Source organism: Maylandia zebra, linkage group LG22 (assembly GCF_041146795.1).
Source record: "Maylandia zebra isolate NMK-2024a linkage group LG22, Mzebra_GT3a, whole genome shotgun sequence".
NCBI classification, from domain to species: domain Eukaryota; kingdom Metazoa; phylum Chordata; class Actinopteri; order Cichliformes; family Cichlidae; genus Maylandia; species Maylandia zebra.
In genome coordinates, this window is record NC_135187.1 from 33,466,985 (window position 1) to 33,486,841 (window position 19,857).

Genomic DNA, 19,857 nt, shown 5'->3' on the forward strand with positions numbered 1-19,857 from the left:
GCCGGTGTTGTGCCAAAAAGTGATTGCCTGCCAAAAACTGATTTCCAATGTTTCCGTGTATTTTTTATGTGTAATACCTTTATGTATGTTGGTAAATAGACTTCGGTGAACAGCGTTTACAAAGGGGTTATATATAGAATTAAAAGATTATCTGTTTTTTCAAGTATCTTTATAACTCTGTGTTATTGTACTCACATTATAACCAATCCGGTCCTTTTTCCCCACTTACAATATTTTTACAGAACTATTGTAATATTTGCTGCCATTTCTGATGTCTTACTCTTACAAAAGACATTTTTAATGTTAATGAGATTTTTTTTAACTGCATAAATAAAGGTTCTATAAAAGTCGCTGCCAAAAACTGATTGCGGCTTCTACCTTGTTACACGAATGTTGTTTGTGGCTCAATATGACTTTGTGTCAAATCAAATCAAAATCAAATCACTTTTATTGTCACATCACATGTGCAGGCACACTGGCACAGCACATGCGAGTGAAATTCTTGTGTGCGAGCCCCACAAGCAACAGACAAACACAACAACACAAACGAGCAAAATACAAGAATGGCTACATCTGAAACTAATAAATATATGTACAATATATAATAGTGTATGCATTTCTGGATGTGTATACTAAATATTATCCTGTGTGTGTGTGTGTGTGTGTGTGTGTGTGTGTGTGTGTGTATACACATTTTTACAAATTAAATAGTAAAAAAAATAAAATAATAATAATAAATAAAATATATAAAAATATACAGAGTTGGATATGTGCAAAACAAGTGGCATTTATATACAGTGTGTGGAGTGCATAGTGTTGCAGTTCCCGTAGTGAAGCTGAGGTGTCTATGACGTGTTCAGCAGTCTGATGGCCTGGTGGAAGAAGCTGTCTCTCAGTCTGCTGGTACGGGACCGGATGCTGCAGAACCTCCTTCCTGATGGAAGCAGTCTGAACAGTTTATGGCTGGGGTGACTGGAGTCCTTGATGATCCTCCCCGCTTTCCTCAGGCAGCGCTTCCTGTAGATGTCTTGGAGGGAGGGAAGCTCACCTCCAATTATCCGTTCAGAGCACCGCACTACTCGCTGGAGAGCTTTGCAGTTGTAGGCGGTGCTGTTGCCATACCAGGTGGTGATGCATCCAGTGAGGATGCTCTCAATGGCACAGTGATAGAAGGTCCTGAGGATGCGGGGGCTCATGCCGAATCTTTTCAGTCTCCTGAGAAAGAAGAGGCGCTGCTGCGCCTTCTTCACTGTTTTGTTTGTGTGTACTGACCACGTAAGATCCTCAGCCAGATGTACTCCAAGGAACCGGAAGCTGCTCACTCTCTCCACAGCAGCGCCGTTGATGGTGATGGGGGTGTGTACTTCTCTGCACCTCCGGAAGTCCACTATCAACTCCTTTGTCTTTGCGACGTTGAGGGTGAGATGGTTGTCTTGACACCAGTGGGTCAGGGCGCTGACCTCCTCCCTGTAAGCCGTCTCATTACCGTTGGTGATAAGACCCACCACTGTAGTGTCGTCCGCAAACTTCACAATGATGTTGGAGTTGTTAGTGGCCGTGCAGTCGTAGGTGTAGAGTGAGTACAGGAGAGGGCTCAGTACACACCCCTGTGGAGCACCAGTGTTCAGTGTGATGGGGGATGAGGTGATGCTGCCCAGTCTGACCACTTGGCGTCTGTCAGACAGGAAGCTAAGGATCCAGCTGCAGAGGGAGCTGCTCAGTCCTAGATCCTGCAGTTTCCTGTCCAGCTTCGAGGGAACGATGGTATTGAATGCTGAGCTGTAATCTACAAACAGCATCCTCACATATCGTTAGCTTCATAGCATAATTGCCTAAGTCATTTGACTAAGTCAATGACTTAGGCACTTATGCTATGAAGCTAACGATATGTGTCTCTCTTCTCCAGGTGTGACAGGGCAGTGTGTAGTGTCAGGGCTATGGCATCATCAGTGGACCTGTTGTGGCGGTATGCGAACTGTAGAGGGTCCAGTGAGTCGGGTAGTGCAGAGCAGATGAAGTCCCTGACCAGCTTCTCGAAGCATGCTACAACTATTATAACTACATGTGTAGCACTTATGAAAGAGGTTATAGATGGGATCATAAAAGGAAAAAATGGTTTTGTTGTTTTTACTTCATGTGCATCCTGGGTATAGACCAGTATAAAGGTGTTTCTTCCCAATAATTGCTGTCTCGCATCCTTCATATTGCATTTTAAAACGTAGAAGCCTGATTTTATTATTACATATAATTTCTAACAAGCACATTATACGGAGCTGGAGAGTAAACAGTTTGAGCAAATCCACACTCATTCTGTCAGAGCATCATTTATTCATCAGAATCAGACCAAAGCAGATGTATCAGGTCACCTCTGCACCTTATGATTCTGGGGTGTAAAATTCTCCTGTCCATGTCTTAAACTGAATTGTTTGCAACACATTCATAAGATCCTTACGAACCTCTTCCTCTGCTCTCTGCCTGTTTTCAGCTGAGTGTTCGTGCACATGTTTTATTTTTAACTTCTTCCTCATTTGTAAGCAAGTTGCTCAGGCTCTCGGGTTCAGCACAGTTACCAAAGGCCAGTCTTTGGTGTCGTCTGTGTTCAAGCCAAACAAATTGTGACATGATCTGCAAGGGTTCATTTTTTCATCATTACTGAGATTAAATGCCTCACACCTGATGTCTCCAGGTACTTCAATGGTTCCATCAAAGTAATCTTTCTTGACCTTTTTTGGATAATAGGTCATCACTGCACCAGATACATATTCATCCCATTTGCTAAGACAGGAGGCAGCAATCACAATTTTCCCCGGGTTAGGACCGTTGGTGGACATGGAGACTCCGTAGTACCTCTCTGAATTTTGGTCGGTTTTGGATTTCTGGGAAATGCAGATGGTGGAGGAGACCAGAAAAAGTGGAGCAAGGTTTTTGATGAGTTCTTGCAGACTCTTTCTTATTTGCTCTTCGTTCTCTGACTTCTTCAGCAGGACAATCTGGAAATAGTTACAAATACAGCCTAAATGTTACACCAGCATCCTAGAAATGATCAGCTTCCATTTGTTTATATTGTAACTGTAATATTTTTATAAATATCTGACTCTAATTCATGAGATTTTTGTGATTTCTTTTAATATATAGTTGATCCTTGGCGGTCGCACACACTGGCGTATGTGTTCTGTGTCAGAGTTGAAACTCCTTTCAATGTAGTCCAAAGCATCGACATAAATATCCTTGTCTGTTACAGGGATACCAGTTATCTCACCGTGCACATATTCTCCATCCTCTTTGCTGTCCATCACACCAAAGTGTATTGTGCCATTTGATCTGATATTCATACAACCAGCTGCAAATTTAAGAACCTCTTTGGCAAACTTAGCTTGGAGTCTTGTGCGATCCAATGTAGCAGCTACAGCAAAAGACTTAAATTCGTGGCATGGCAATATCAGATTAAAAGCACCTGATTCAGGCTGCAGGATTCTGTGTTTCACATATAAAAAAATCAATCCCTTCTTGATCAAATGGCCTTGGTTTACAGTCTTCCTTTGAGATTAACACACATTGTTCCTGAGAAGCGTGGTTCTCCTCAAAGACATCTTGTTCTGTCTCTGTAGTTTGTGCTGGAGGACCATCACTTACTGTTGAAACAGACTGAACCAATTTCTGACTCCTCTTTTCCTCAAACTCAGTTCTTTTGGAACCAGTAGTTTTTTTCTTTTCTTGACATTTTTGCTGGGAGTTGATAAGCTCATCTCTTCTCTGAATAATCAAATGAGCAGGCCCTGACTTCATGTAGATTTTTGTTTTTAGAAAGTCCTCATTTAGTGCAAGTAGGATTTGTCCATTTACTTCTTCTTCATGGAGCTTTTCTATGTACTGTTCCTTCACTCCAATTGATCTTAGCCAGGTGCTTACTTCAGATTCAGTCCAATTCTTGGGTGACTGCTGAGGTGTGTCAGCTGTGAAAGGACAAAAAAGCAAAACAAAACATGAATTACCCTATGCATAAAAACATCAGTTAAATAAATAATATGTGTGACAATAACTTTTTTATTTAAGACAAAAACTGACAACATATTATACCGCTTCTTTATTTTGAAATTCCTTGTATATTAAAACATTTTTTCGCCGTTCCGCCTAATCGCATTATGTATGTGGCGAGAGGCAAGCTGCATACATAGTTCACCAGAGCAGAATTCATATTCTTTTACATACTATGGAGGCATTTTTTAATTTCTCTGCAGCTTCAGACTGAAGATATCAAGGATCTATGTTCACCAAAGAAGCAAAAACATGAAGGAAAGGGAATGTCATCTGGATAAAATGTCGCCTCAAGCCTCATATCCTGAGCTTAAATTGGGGCTCTAACACATGGAAATGCTTGATGACATCCGTAACCCCTTTTCTCTAAAAACCAAGTGAGATATCTCACTGTGGGAAGTGCCCTCTGGCGTGACCAATCATGGAAGCTCTACTACCACAACGTCTCTCGAAGACGAACCAACAATTTCGAGGACACGGGGTCCACAGACATCCTTTTATAATAGCCCCTGTGCCATAGATGTGACATAGGCTTCATTCTATGAGAGGTAGCCCAGGACACAAAGAATTGGTTGCTTTTCCTAAACCCCTGAGTCCTGTTTAGCTAAATGCATAATGCGCAGACAGGACAAAGTGAATTAAGCCGCCTCTGGCTCTCATCAGCAAATGGCCGGTGGAGGAAAAACTGATAGCTCCAATGGTAGACTCCCTAACCTTAGACACAAAGGTAGGCTTAGGGCACAGAGCCACCTTTCTATAATTTGGGAAAAACTGGAAAATAAAATTTATAGATAGATAGATAGATCTATAAGGGTGCAACGATACACAAAATTCACGGTTCGGTACTTTGGTGTCACGGTTCGATATTTTTTCGATACAAAAAAATGTTCATGCATTTTTAATTTGTCATTTATTAAAATTATAAATATATATTTTAACTCAAAAGTACAGTTTTTAAATTTAACCCTAACCCTTGTGCGTGTTTTTTATTTTGACAGCGAATGCGCACCTGCGGACCACTTATGTGCAGCCCTGGTTATTTAGCTCATCATATCGCAGCCACAGAAATTCTTTTGTCCATGAAACCATAAAGCTGCACTTTCTTTTTGCCTTATAGTCTGATTTGTCATAACTTCTCCGTTTTGTGGTAAGCTTTTCTTTGGCTGTCACTTCTTCACCCTGACCTGTCTTATTTGGCTCAGCAGAACTAAAATATATATCTGTCTGTGAAGGTTCTCAGTCATCCAGGTCATCGTAGTCAAATATAAATCCTGCTGCTTTTACACAGGCACTCACATAAGCTCAGCGATTCTCTGCGCGATCAACCTCTCACATGTGTAAGCTGCGGGAGATTTCACTTGTCATGTTTGCATAGTAAGCTAACGATTAATAAGACGATGTCAGAGGAATTGGTGCACAAATTATCATCACTCACAGATCAGTGCTGTCGCTCTCTATACACAGTTCGCACGATTGCAAAGTGAAAGCAAAAAAACAAGCGCAAATTCAAACGCGATTGCAATATGTCACATATTGACAGTGGCTCACCGATGCCAATGACATAATTACCCAGCTACATTTCTGAAAGAATGCAAAAGCATTGACATATATTTTTCCTACAATAGCCCGATGGGCAGGGAAGAGAAAGATTTTGGTAGCCCGACTGAAAAAAATCGCTAGCTCCAGGACGTCGGGCTAGCGATATTGCAAGCCCTGTATCTGATTGAGGAATCACTCATCTTTGGAAAAGAGAGTTTATTACAGAGAAATGGCTCTTTCCAAAATAAAAGCTATACTATCCGCTTCTTCTGGGCTATATTCTCAGCAGCATAAGGAGAATCATGTGCTAACAGCTGTCTAAATGACTCGGCTAAAGTTAGTAGCATGCTTGCTTTTTTTTTGTCTGCTTCCACTTGTCTTTGCACTAGGATGATGTCGGTGTAAATGTGCAGTCATATTCGTTGTGTTCCCACTAGTGCTTTCAGGTTAATCTCGTTGAAATGACCTTAACGCCACAACACGGCAGATTAATTACAGAACACACATGACAATGTATGTCTTTAGCAGAACTTAAATTATTCTTGATCTCTAATACATACATAGGTTTAGACAATATACAGTCTTTGTCTGTGTTTATATGTTACTGCATTTTCCGAACAAAATTTTAAGTGATATAAATGGTCTTCTACAACAGCAATAACTAACAATAATGATAATTATTTCACTAACATCAAGTATTTTATGGGTAGCTGTTGCCATGTGTGGAGTGTACAATATCAAGATTTTCATTAACAAAGTTTTCCTAAAAGCTGTGAAAGACTAATGATGTTTTTAATTAGAAAATGTATTATGGGACTTAAAAATGTTTTGTATACATCAAATAACCATGTTAAGTAAATAACGATGTTAACTATACATAAATGTACAGTAATTATAACTCATCTATGTGTTAAAAATGTTTTGTATACATCAAATAACCATGTTAACACATAGATGAGTTATAATTACTGTACATTTATGTATAGTTAACATCGTTATTTACTTTCATAAATATGCATAAAATGAATTAAATCACAGGAGCATAAAGAGAATTACAGTAAGATTACAGTATTTTTTTACATAACTAATTGAACAATTGTAAAAAAAAAAGAAAAGCAAAGTACACATTTAAATTTGATTAGAACACACAACCTTTCTAATAGAAAATGTTTTAGTGACATGCATAGATGATAGAAAAAATGATGATACCTTACCTGTTTGACTCGTTTTCCCATCAGAGGAGTTACATAGAAGCCTTTTCGTTTTCGACTTTTTTTCTTCCACTTCTCGGTCTCCACTCGGTAAGACTGAAAAGTATAATTTTTAAATAATTAACAATACTTTTTAGATCTGATCTTCATGTTTAAAAGATTACAAACATGCAAACCGTCAAGGACATTTACTGTAATCCCAAATTTAGTTACCGTAAAATGCTTAATGCTTCCTGTCTTTTGTTTAATTACAGTTGTTAGTCTAATAATCTCCTATATTTATCACGTCTGAAATGTCATTCTAACCACATGTAATGCATTTGAGAAAATGTTTGTTAATAACACAAAGTCACAATGACAGTACCAAAGACATTTTAGACTAAAGAATGCACAAAAAGAAAAAAACATTTCTAATGTGAATGTGAATATACATTACAGATTTGATAAATTCAAAAACAGCAGTGCGAATGACTGTTGTTGTGTAAAAACTGCACAAAATCTGTCCCAAAATTTAAATTATCCTATTTAAACCTCACCTTCATCCTTTTTTTGCCTACATCGCCATATTCTCAGAGAAGAGCATCATGTTTCCTTTGATATATTTGCACAAAGTCATCTAGTCTAGTGAGACGCCTTCGTTCAAAGCGAATCCTTTTCAGGTCCCATTGACTTTTTTCCATTATCCCTTGCGTTCGATTGTCTTCAGTGTAGTTCTGAAAATGTTAATTACATCATTTACACTTTGGCCGAATTCAGCATAATGTTTCTTTTACTGTATTAACTTATTCTACCTGCTTCTTAAACTTCGACACATGATTGTACCGTTTACTGAGAAAGCGATACGCTGAGCCTTTCCCATGCCGTCCAAGGTCTCCTAAAGAAAAGACATAATTTTTAATCAATAAAGCACATAAATAACAACATATAAGTGTTGATTGACCAAAACAAGACATACCAAGCAGCATTCCTGACCACAAGGTAGCATGTGGTAGAAAGTACTTTGAAATACTTGAAATGAATGCTGGTGCATAGTACACATTCAGTGGTCCAGTCACATCAAGGTGGGCACTGGCAATTACTTCGACAAAGTGCTTTTTAAGTGATGAATGAACAATATCTGTCTGAAATAAAAATTGAAATATCATATGATTACAATGTCTTTTGATTTTTAAAGAAAGTCTTAATCGTTTTTAAAAACACATAAATATACTACAAAACGATGTTATTGGTGTCACACTACATCATGAACACAATTAATATCTGAAACATTGAAATCCAAGATGAATTTTAAAATTACCTTATAATCCTCTGGAATGATGTCTGTTTCTTCAGCATCCCCATTCCCCGTCTGATCGATCAGCATTTTGAGGTTCTGCAGGTGTTTTTTCACTTCTGGTCCACTGCATGGACTTTTGAAAACAACTGTTGCACTTATAATGATGCCATCCATGTCTTTCAAGTTTGAAGAACAGGCCAGTAATCCAAAAACGTGCATGCCAAATTTGTAGTGTTTCTGTAGTCTATAGTGAAAAAAAGCATATAAACAATATGCATACTAAACACAAAGTCTAATCATTAGCAGAAAAAACAATTGCAAAATATAATTATAATAGACATGAATTAGAAAGTCAACAATAACTACAAGGGCAAGTACACTAACACCGGAGAAATACTTAAAACAGAAAAATAACAATCGTACTCACAGACTCGAGCACAAATACCTCTTTTTGCAAAGATCCTTTGCGTTCTTCATGATGTGACTCAAACACCGGTGGAGAATGGGTATGTTGAAGTTATCCGTGTCTAACTGTCCTGTGATAACCTGGAAGTATCGCTCCAAAAGGTCTTCCAAACTTGCTCTGCAGAATGTTACAGCAATGGACTGGAGAAGCACCAGTGAGCCATCACATATGATCATTACTGGCCTTTTGTTTGCCCTGCTTCCATACATTCGTGTAAGCTCTGTTTGAAATGCTTGTAGAAAATATGTAACAGAGGCAGTGGTATGGTCACATGTTACAAAAGTTGCTGTTGGTAGAGGTGATGATCCCTTGAAGGGATTTCTAACTATCACTTCATACACATAGTACGGATTAGCAGAAGCATTGTCTTTAGAGATAATGCTTCCTGTTGCATCAAAATATACTATGTCGTCTTTGCACCGCTGGTAAAACACTGAAAGTGTTTTTGTGGACCACAGCATTATACCTTTTGGATGCAGGAGCACTCTCTGAAGGACTTCGTTTGGAAGTCCTTGCTGTCTGTCTATTAACATTTGCAGACTGGTCATCTCATTTAAATGAGGTCTCTGTTTTTTTCTGTGGGACAAGGCAATATTTTTCAAGACATCTTTAGATGGAGCCTCATCCCGACACCCTGCTTGGAAAGCTTTTTCTGGTATTTGATTTAGAGAATCCAGATAAAGACTTCTTGGCAATTTGGTTTCAAGTTTTTCTGCTACTCAAAGCTCTCTGAGTCAGTGTCGTGTCGTCCCTCAAGCTGTGTGTTTCCTTGTGTGCCTCTCTGCAAAGTGTGAGTTTATATTTTCCAAGTTTAGTTTAGTATGCTCATTTTCTGTGACCAACAAATAAAGCTGTGATTTTGATTTGCCCTTCAAAAAACAACGGTTTATGTTTTTTGTGCCTCCATCCATTAATGCAATATGTCTCATGTTAGGTGTTATTATTAACCACTAATAATAATGGATTGGATTTATATAGCGCTTTTCAAGGCACCCAAAGCGCTTTACAATGCCACTATTCATTCACACACTGGTGGAGGCAAGCTACGGTTGTAGCCACAGCTGCCCTGGGGCAGACTGACAGAAGTGAGGCTGCCATATCGCGCCATCGGCCCCTCTGGCCAACACCAGTAGGCAGTAGGGTAAAGTGTCTTGCCCAAGGACACAACGACCAGGACAGAGAGCCCGGGGATCGAACCGGCGACCTTCCGGTTACAGATACGCTTCCCAACCCCCTGAGCCACGGTCGCCCCACTACACTATGGACTTACCACTACACTACAATTTATAGAAAACAATACATTCATGTGTAAATGATTGTTTAACCATGTAATCTAAACATTAATATAATTTTAAAAAATGCAACTTTTGAATTCATAACAATATATGTAACATCAAAGAAATCATGTAATTTTGTTTTGAAATACGTACCAAAGCAGATGAGTTCTCTGCGGAGGTCCCACTATCACCTTCAACATCGATATTTTTTGGTTTGTGTATGACTTCCATGGTTCTCTGTTTAATACACATGTAGTAATTACATTTTCATCTATCTGTAATGTAAAACCGTATCCTTCCACCTTGTTATACTTAGGTGTGCCTGTGCAAGGCCCAATTTTTATTATTCATCCACTGTTCTTCATGTCTAAACAAACTTCTGTTGCTCACTCAACTTTTGCTCTGTAATTAATTCAGAGCTTAAAAAATGTTTGCCACTCTCCTTGATAAATACTAAGTCCAGAGTAGTATTCAGACTCTAAACATAGATATCATAGAGTGCTTACCTTTTGGTAGTGCAGAGCAACATGATTAAGTTTTTTACGATTTGTATAATTGTTTGGCACTCCCAAGTCTTTGCACACGTTACTCCAGAATGCGTCTCCTCGGTGAACACTGTGTTTCTTTCTGTTTTGTCTTTCGGAGAAAGTCTCAATGCATTTTAGTATATGTTCATGTTTCAAACGAATTTTCCGTGTCTGTAAATGCAAGTAAAAAACAATTAAATAAAATAGAACTATACAACTATAAAATTATATTTCAATTTTTTTACACAATATAACTTCTAAATATTGTTTAAGGATAAAACTTGCCTTTCCAAAGGATGAAAATGTGGAGGTTCTGTAACACAAATAAGAAATTAAAAAACAAAGGCTTCAATGTATTTGCCAAACAATAACATTTTCAGTTTTTGTCATGCACTTGTTATATTTACATATTTCCTGTATTACTCGAAATGACCTATTTAAAACCACTGGGGTGAGCGAAATGGTCTCGGATGGAAACAGACTAATCATATTATTGTTAACGCACCATTACAGTCAAAGATATGGACAAAGCAACAGTCTTATGATTTGTGTTTCGGGTTCAAGGAAATAAGCCTACATAGGAAAAGTTATTAAATTATGTATTAATATCAAATTTATTTCTAACAAAGTTGTTTAAAAGTGGTTGTTTGTTTATAGGAGCTACCGAGAGCATCACGTGGTCATACCACATCTATTACGTAATGTGTCCCTACCTAAATACATAGTACTTAAAAACACGTTAAAACCAAATTTAACTTAGAAAACAGTAATAGGAAGCAAATAACATATGAAGCAAAAAGCCATAAGGAAAACTTCATAAAATTTTTTGTCAATAAGGCAAACGTAATGACTTGTGGCTTAAGCTAATTGCATGCTTACCTTATCTGTCGTTTTGCGTCGCTCATTATTGTCTGTTGCAGAACCACGGGAACTCGTAACTTTTCCAAGTTTACAAACGTAGTGTATTTAAGACTGTCAAGTAAAATTGTAATTCCGTAGTTCCTACAGTTGTTGAAGCATGTGCACGCATCACACCGCCACCGCAAGTACTTGACTCATTGGGCTATAGGCTACTATCACCTTCACCCTTAATCAGTGTCCCGGATCAATAGTCACCGGATATCCTCGGACGCATTTCAGAAAAGTAAAATAATGCGCGATTTAGAAATGTTAATACTTGCCTGTTCAATTTTAATCATTTGGATAATTGATATTAGTTACACATAAATAGTGTTTACAGATGACCTTTGACTTTCGATGTTCAATTAAGCAACGCAAAAATGTATTACAGGCACATAAAAAACGAACCCATTGATGCATCAATTGTACTTAAACCCAAAAATACCCATGAAAGGTTTTTAAAATGGACATTTCAGTAGATAAACGGTTGAAACTTGTAAAAGTACTTAGTGTCACATTGAAAAAATATTTTTGACACTTAAAAAAATAATTAAATACATTGCATTTAAAGATATTTGAAATAAAATAATAAAAGGGTGGAGTGCCCACTCCGGGTCGGGGATGAGTTCCTGCCCCAAGTGGAGGAGTTCAAGTATCTCGGGGTCTTGTTCGCAAGTGATGGGAGAAGGGAGCCGGAGATCGACAGATGGATTGGGGCTGCGGCTGCAGTAATGCAGACGCTGCACCGGCCCGTCGTGGTGAAGAGGGAGCTGAGTGTAAAAGCGAAGCTCTCAATTTACCGGTCGATCTACGTCCCTACCCTCACCTATGGCCACGAGCTGTGGGTAGTGACCGAAAGAACGAGATCGCGGATACAAGCGGCAGAAATGAGCTTCCTCCGAAGGCTGGCTGGCCTCTCTCTTAGAGATAGGGTGAGAAGTTCGGCCATCCGGGAGGGGCTCAGAGTAGAGCCGCTGCTGCTCCACATCAAAAGGAGCCAGCTGAGGTGGTTCGGGCATCTGACAAGGCTGCCTCCTGGGCGCCTCCTGGGTGAGGTGTTCCAGGCATGTCCCACCGGGAGGAGGCCCCGGGGCAGACCCAGGACACGCTGGAGAGATTATATCTCTCGGCTGGCCTGGGAACGCCTTGGTGTTCCCCCGGACAAGCTGGAGGAGGTGGCTGGGGAGAGGGAGGTCTGGGCCTCTTTGCTTAGGCTGCTGCCCCCGCGACCCGGCCTCGGATAAAGCGGATGAGGATGGATGGATGGATGGATGGATGGATATTTTAAATGAATTAGACAAAATAATTAATGTCTTTTTTTGGTAAAGTTCCATTATGGTATAATAACCTTCATACTTCACTGATGGGTGAATACTCTTGAGCAACTGTTTTGTGATTTTGTTAATTGGTGTTATGGAAAAATTATACAGGTTTGTTGAAGTATTTTTGGAAGATGATAACACATTGGTTGAGTATAGGAAAGTGTGTGTAGGACTTTTGAAAAACATTGACAACTGGTCCTCACTATTATTGTGAAAATAAATTTTAAAAGAAAGTCTCCTAGAAAGCTAAATATTGAAAAATGTGAGTAAAACTAAAATATTTTGATACTCAGCAATGCTGTACATTTTAGTATTACAGTGTAAAATCAACCAACATTAAAAACAGAAAACAATGAGAAAAAAGAGATAAGATATGATAACCTTTATTATTCCAACACGTGGGAAAATTGTTTTGTCACAGCAGGAAGTGGACAGTGCAAAAGTTATATACCAAAATTGGAATACAATAAGAATAAAATACTGTACAGAAATATACAAAGTAGAATAGAATAAAATACTACATATATTAGAAAAAATAGAATAAAATATACAATAGGATAAAAAATAGAATGCAAATGAGAAGACCAAGTCAAATTTTTAATCACTTCAGAATTTTAACGATTCTGATAATTGCCACTGTGATAATCAATTCTTAAGTAATTAAGTGTATCATTTTTGTCATAATGTACCAACTACATTGAAACATCCATCTATTCACTTGCGTTTGTCCTCTAAAGGCTTGCGTGAGGTCGCTGTCATAGGGCGAGAGGCGAGGTACACCCTGGACAGGTCGCAAGTCTGGCGCAGGGCAAACACACAGGGACAGAAAACCATTAGCACTCACACCTATAACTTAGATTAATCAATTCCACACATATCTTTGGACAGTGGGAGGAAGCCAGAGTACCCAGAGAGAACACATGCAAACATGTGGAGAATATGCAAACTCCAGACAGAAAGAAAACAGCATGATGGTGGAATTGAACTGACAACATTCTTGCTATGGGGCAACAGTGCTAAACACCATGCCACTGTGCAACTCAGATTAAAGGATCTGACATTAAAATGAGTAATTAAAGACTATCAAAATTAGCTTTTGGAAAGCTATTCTGCACCTCAATGTAATTTTATTTATGCCCAAAATATACATATTCTACAGAAAAATCAGAACCAGAGAAGCTTTATTAATTTGACGGTGAAATTTAATACAAGTACCCTTTAATATCTGAGGAATTCTACAGTAAATCTGGCTGAAACTTGGCACACAGGTACAGGAGGTGTCCCAGAGGAGGGATGTGTTGAAAGTTGTACATCAACTACTCAGGATGATTTTTAATGAATTTTTGAAAATTGACATAATTCTACTGTATTGGCCGACTGCATTGAATACAAGTACCCTTTAATTTCTGAGGAATTCTACAGTAAATCTGGATGAAACTTGGCACACAGGTACAGTAGGTGTCCCAGAGGGGGGATGTGTTGAAAGTTGGACCTCAACTATTCAGGATGACTTTTAATGAATTTTTGAAATAAACATAATAGTGCATTGACTGTATTGCACTGAATATGAGTTTACTGTGATTTCTGAGTAATATTACAGTAAATCTGGGTAAAAACTGGCCCAGAGGTAAAGTAGGTGTCCGAGAAGAGGATTGTGTTGAAAGCTTGGCATCAACTTTTAAGAATGATTTTTAATGAATTTTTGAATATGCAACCAGACTGTCACGATGGCTGTATTGGGCTGTTCCATTGTAATTTGTGTGCGCGCGTGCGTGTGACTGTTCACGCGCGTGCATGTGTGCGCGCGAGTCTAGGCTTTCAATCAGGATATAAAGCGAAAAGGCGCTACCGTAAAGACTGGTGTAAAAGCGCAAGGAAATTTATGCGGCGGATAGGAGGCGGCTGGCTTGACCGCGGCTCACAAATGACGGCTCACTTTACCGCAGTCAGATCTGAATGAGGTTCAATTTGCCTGTTGCAAGTAGAGCTTAACTTCTGTCTCGCTAGCTTGCCCTGCGCTCTTCCTTCTGACTATGCTGTCTGTGTTGAGCGCTCAGTGGATCTGCGCTCGACAGTGCAGCCTAGGCGGAGTAGTCGAACACAGATTCACTGAGCGCTCAACACAGACAGCATCGTCAGAAGGAAAATTGATAAAATAAATTACAAATGTTGTATTGTTCGATACATATGCGTACCGAACCGAAAGCACTGTATCGAACGGTTCAATATCGATACGAATATCGTTGCACCCCTAATATATATATATATATATATATATATATATGATCAAGATGTTTAGTCTATTGAGTTATTTAGCTATGCAGGACAATTGGATGCTTTTTATTTAGATAAGAGATGGAGTGGAATAGTTCAAAATATATCTAATTTCAAATCAACAAGCAAAAATCCATCTTTGTTTCTTACTTTCTTTAAAACGGAAGTTTGACAGATTGACTGAAAATGTGAGAACAGTCATCTTACCATGTCGAGCACACAGGAGAACGGACTCCGTCTGGGAAGCTGAGTCAGATAGAATTGAAAAGGTCTGGGAAATTTTTCCTTTAAGGCTTTCAAAATATCACCATCAGAGATTATTTCTTCTGGAGAAAAAGGGATTTTATTGATTTTGCCCAAAAAGAAGATGCTGTGAAGAATCTGTTGAGGGAAAACACATTTACTTAATGTTACAAGTGACATAACAGGACAGTGTTAAAGGTGCCAAAATTAACCCACCTCATCCACTAAGTGTTTACTTCCTGGAGCCATGTTAGACCAGTCATCCATCTTCATGATAATCTTGTAGGCATTTTCTCTGAAACCTTGTTGAGTTTTCAGAAATTCTTCTTTTCTAAAATGATAATGAGTGAGCTGTTAGGGATTTAAAAACACAAGAGGTCTGATAACTTTGGCTTCAGCAGAATCTGCAGACATACCTGTTTTGCTCTTGGTCAGCCTATTTTGAACATGAGAGAAAACATATTTAATTTAATATTGACAGAATAAAATAACTATCATTGGTGGCAGAGAAGATGACAGTGAAGAAGTGAAAAGCTGCTACTCACCATTGCTGCAGTCTAAGAATGAAACAGAAAGCACAGAGCGAGCAGCCTCCGCCTTAAAATGGTTCCTCATGTGATTTAAAGAAGACCAGCCCTGCACTGGACTCTTACTCTACTGTAGAAAACAGCTCCACGGGAGAGCATGCGAGCAACTCTCCTAGTAATAGCTAGTGGAGGTTAATATGCACCTGCTGATCACTTTGTTACGTTCCCCTGGGGGGGGGGGGGGGGGGGGTCTAGGCGGTGAGGGGGAAGTAACAAAAGTGACCGGGTCAGAAAAAGGAGTCAGGGAGGCGAAACAGTTAAATAAAACAGTTTTATTGAAGTAATTCAACTAAAAGAGACGGACAAGCCGTTATCACCATAAAAGAAACACAAACAAAACTCAGGCGTTGGTCAAATAAAGCAAAAAGTCAAAAGGAAAGCGCAGCTCACTAGCTGGAAACCACCGCAAACACTCAGCTCACTAGCTGTACCCACACAAATGGCACTCTGGCCCAGAGCTCACCCTGCTCTGGGCTTAAATACCTTTAATCGCTGATGGGAATCAGCTGTACCGGCGGGAAAGGTGGCATCTCAGGCAGGAGGTAGTGGGACACGCCCACACAGGCACCCTCAGGAGAGAGAGGCCCTGCTAGGGCCGTAACACTTTGTTTATCATTTGCTCTCCTGGGCCCTATTTCAGGAAGCCGGTTTAGTGCAAACTCTGAGTAAGTACACCCTGAGTTAACGAAAACTCTGGGTTTTCGGTTTCACAAAGCGAGTTTAGATTAATTCTGAGTGAGTTACTATGACGACACACTCCGTGAAGCTAACCTGCCCCCTAGCAGGTTTACTTCAACTAACCCTGACGTTCTCCGCCTCTTTGTCAGAAACCTGACTGTAGGAAGTGTCAGACATGGCGTGCTCCTTCCTTGAAGAGCCAGTAGATGTTGAAGCCCAAATTCTCCGCAGAGCTCTCCGCCGGGAGAGAGTGATTAGAGCGCGTTCGGACATTTTATCATTTCCTGATGATTTTCTGTGTGAACGTTACCGTTTTTCAGCACAATCTATAATTTATTTGAATAACATCCTCAGGCCTAATATTGCTCATGTGACACATCGTGGACATCCTCTCAGTTCTGTACATATTATTTGTATTGCACTTCGGTTTTTTCCAAACCGGAGCTTTCTGTATAATATTGGTGACGCTGAGCACGTTTCCAAGGCTACCGTCTGTCGGGCAGTCAGGAATGTTACAGTTGCACTGAAACGTCTCCTGTACGTTTTTCATATTTATATCCTGTTCATAGCCTGTACATAGCTTGTACTCACTACAGCCTTTACATACTTAGTTATAGAATATTCACAACATACTTCATACCGTGTACATTATAACATACCATAATAGACCCATTTCTGTAGTATACTTACATATCTATACTATTGCTAATATATATTGTAATATATCTATATCACTAAAGCACTTCTGGATGGATGCAAACTGCATTTCGTTGCCCTGTACCTGTGCATGTGCAATGACAATAAAGTTGAATTCTATTCTATTCTATTCTATTCTACTCGTTTGTGGTGTTCCCCGGTCATAGACCCACAAGATTTATCAAAGAGGGATGCCACAAAATTGCAGGTATCAGGATGAACGAAACTTAATTCATGATGTGGTGATACTTGAACTACTACTTAAATTTTACATTTATTCTCACGGTTCCCAGGCGTGATTGGCTGTACAGATGGCACTCACATTCCAATCATTGCTCCTTCAGTAAATGAAGGAGACTATGTGAACAGGAAGTCTTTCCACAGCATTAATGTACAGGTACATAGTTCCCTGTAGCATTTCAAACTAACAAATTATTTCATTATAGTAATGGATGCTAATTCGTGTTCTCTGCACTGTGAAGATCATATGTGATGCTGCCAACATTATCACAAATGTGGAAGCCAAGTGGCCAGGCTCTGTGAGTGGTGGTGGTGGAGGACCCCCACCTGTTTTTTGGGCCTCCGCTTTTTTTCTGTTGGCCATAACGGGTCACATTTGAGAATATAGAGTAAGAAAATATGTACTTGTAATGCTCAGATAATTTCAATAAGTGCTTACAGAGGGGAAATTAATGTAGCCTCTAACTGCAATTGATTTACATGGGACAAACAGACCAAGCACTATGGCTCATAATACAATTACACCTTACCTGTTTGGACTATATTTTTATATTTCATTTTTACTTGCTGCCAGGAACGTTTGGGGCCTGTTGGGTTGCACCTGCGCTCACATCACGTCACAAAATAAAATGTATGAAATAAAAAATAAAATAAAATATAATAAAATAACGTGTTAAATGGGTGGAAATCCCTAGATCAATGTTTAAATTAACACTCACGCATTGACTCTGTCGGCTATGTTTTGCCATGCATGCTCTCTTTCTTTTGCAGCTGAGGCTGCGTTACTTTTTTTCTGCAAAATTTGCATGTTATCGGCATATGCTGCCATCAGAATTTCGGCCTCAAGCGCTGTAAAATACATTGACCGCGCCTTCTTTCCCTCCGTCTCCATGGTGACTCGCTTAATCTGTGCTCCACTAATCAGGGCTTTATGTATCCTCGTGCGCGCGCTTAACTTGGGGTTAAAGCAACTCCGCGTTGACTGAACTAATTGTTATCAGCCTTTCTGAAACCGAATATTCCGAGTTGGACAGTTCGGGGTTACTCAACCCTGAGTATCGTTTTTCACTCTGAGTTTTCTAAACCGGCTTCCTGAAATAGGGCCCTGGCGTTCAAAGCACTTCATCACTACTGAGGTGAGGGCTACAGGGCGATAGTTACACTGATAATATTTATTTATCGAAAAACAGTGGTAAAATATCACTGTTGCTTTCGTATAAATGACGCGGACATACCTGAGTGGCCGCGATCTAATCTTGTTTACATAAAGTAAACCTGCTCCCGAGCAGGTTTACGCTTACGGATCTGTTGCTATGACAGCAAGTCCCGGATGAGCTTCGGAGAACCGAACGTTCCAAGATCACGCAAAATCGTCAACAATCACATCCAGCTAACTTACTTAGCGAGGTACGAAGAACGGACCCCTGGGCCCTATTTCAGGAAGCCGGTTTAGAAAACTCAGAGTGAAAAACGATACTCAGGGTATACTTACTCAGAGTTTGCACTAAACCGGCTTCCTGAAATAGGGCCCTGGTCAGAGACTTCATCATTTCTTCACTACCAGACACACTGGACCCACTACAGTTCGCTTACCGTCCAAATCGTTCCACAGACGATGCCATCTCTCATCTCCTCCACACATCACTCACTCACTTGGACACTAGAAGGGGGAATTATGTTAAAATGCTCTTCATAGACTACAGCTCTGCATTTAATACCATAATTCCCTCCACACTCACCACCAAGCTGGAGCATCTGGGACTCAGCTCATCTATGTGTCAGTGGATCTCCAACTTCCTAACTGGCAGACCACAGGCAGTAAGGATGGGCGGACATGTCTCAGCCTCCACCACTCTCAGCACTGGAGTCCCCCAGGGGTGTGTCCTGAGCCCCCTGCTGTACTCTTTGTACACATATGACTGTGTGGCCACTACCAGCTCCACCACCATCATCAAGTTTGCTGACGACACCGTCGTGGTGGGCCTGATCTCTGATAACAACGAGACGGCCTACCTGAAGGAGATTAGGAATCTAGAGAACTGGTGCCAGAGGAACAACCTCCTTCTAAACGTCAGTAAGACAAAGGAGCTGATAGTGGACTTCAGCACTAAGCAGGAGAGGAACTACCAAACCCCCGTCATCAACGATTGCCCAGTGGAGAGAGTGGACAGCTTCAAATACCTCGGAGTTCACATCACACAGGACCTGTCATGGTCCTGTCACATCAACACCGTGGTGAAAAAGGCCCGACAGCGTCTCTACCACCTCAGACGCTTGAGAGACTTCCAACTGCCCTCCAAGGTGCTCAGGAACTTTTACTCGTGCACCATAGAGAGCATCCTGGCGGGAAACATCTTAACCTGGTTCGGGAACAGCACCATGCAGGACAGACGAGCTCTACAGAGGGTTGTGCGGTCAGCTGAGCGCACCATCCGCTCCGAGCTCCCTGACCTGCACTCAATCTACAGCAGGCGGTGCTGGACCAAGGCCAGGAAGATCGTGAAGGACCTCAGCCATCCCAACAACAGACTGTTCTCTCTGTTGAGGTCAGGAAAGCGATTCCGCTCCCTGAAGACCAACACAGGA

General features: G+C 40.2%; 1 protein-coding gene across 1 annotated transcript; it reads right to left on the minus strand.

Moving 5' to 3' along the window:
• Positions 1-1,936: 1,936 nt before the first annotated feature.
• On the minus strand, positions 1,937-15,741 carry LOC112430259 (uncharacterized). The gene is made up of 5 exons (XM_024798497.2): positions 15,616-15,741; positions 15,487-15,506; positions 15,287-15,401; positions 15,035-15,208; positions 1,937-2,990 (listed from the first exon to the last, which is right to left on the minus strand). The coding sequence occupies exons 1-5, from the start codon at positions 15,616-15,618 to the stop codon at positions 2,544-2,546; spliced, it is 759 nt and encodes a 252-aa protein (XP_024654265.2). The 5' UTR covers positions 15,619-15,741; the 3' UTR covers positions 1,937-2,543.
• Positions 15,742-19,857: the final 4,116 nt, after the last annotated feature.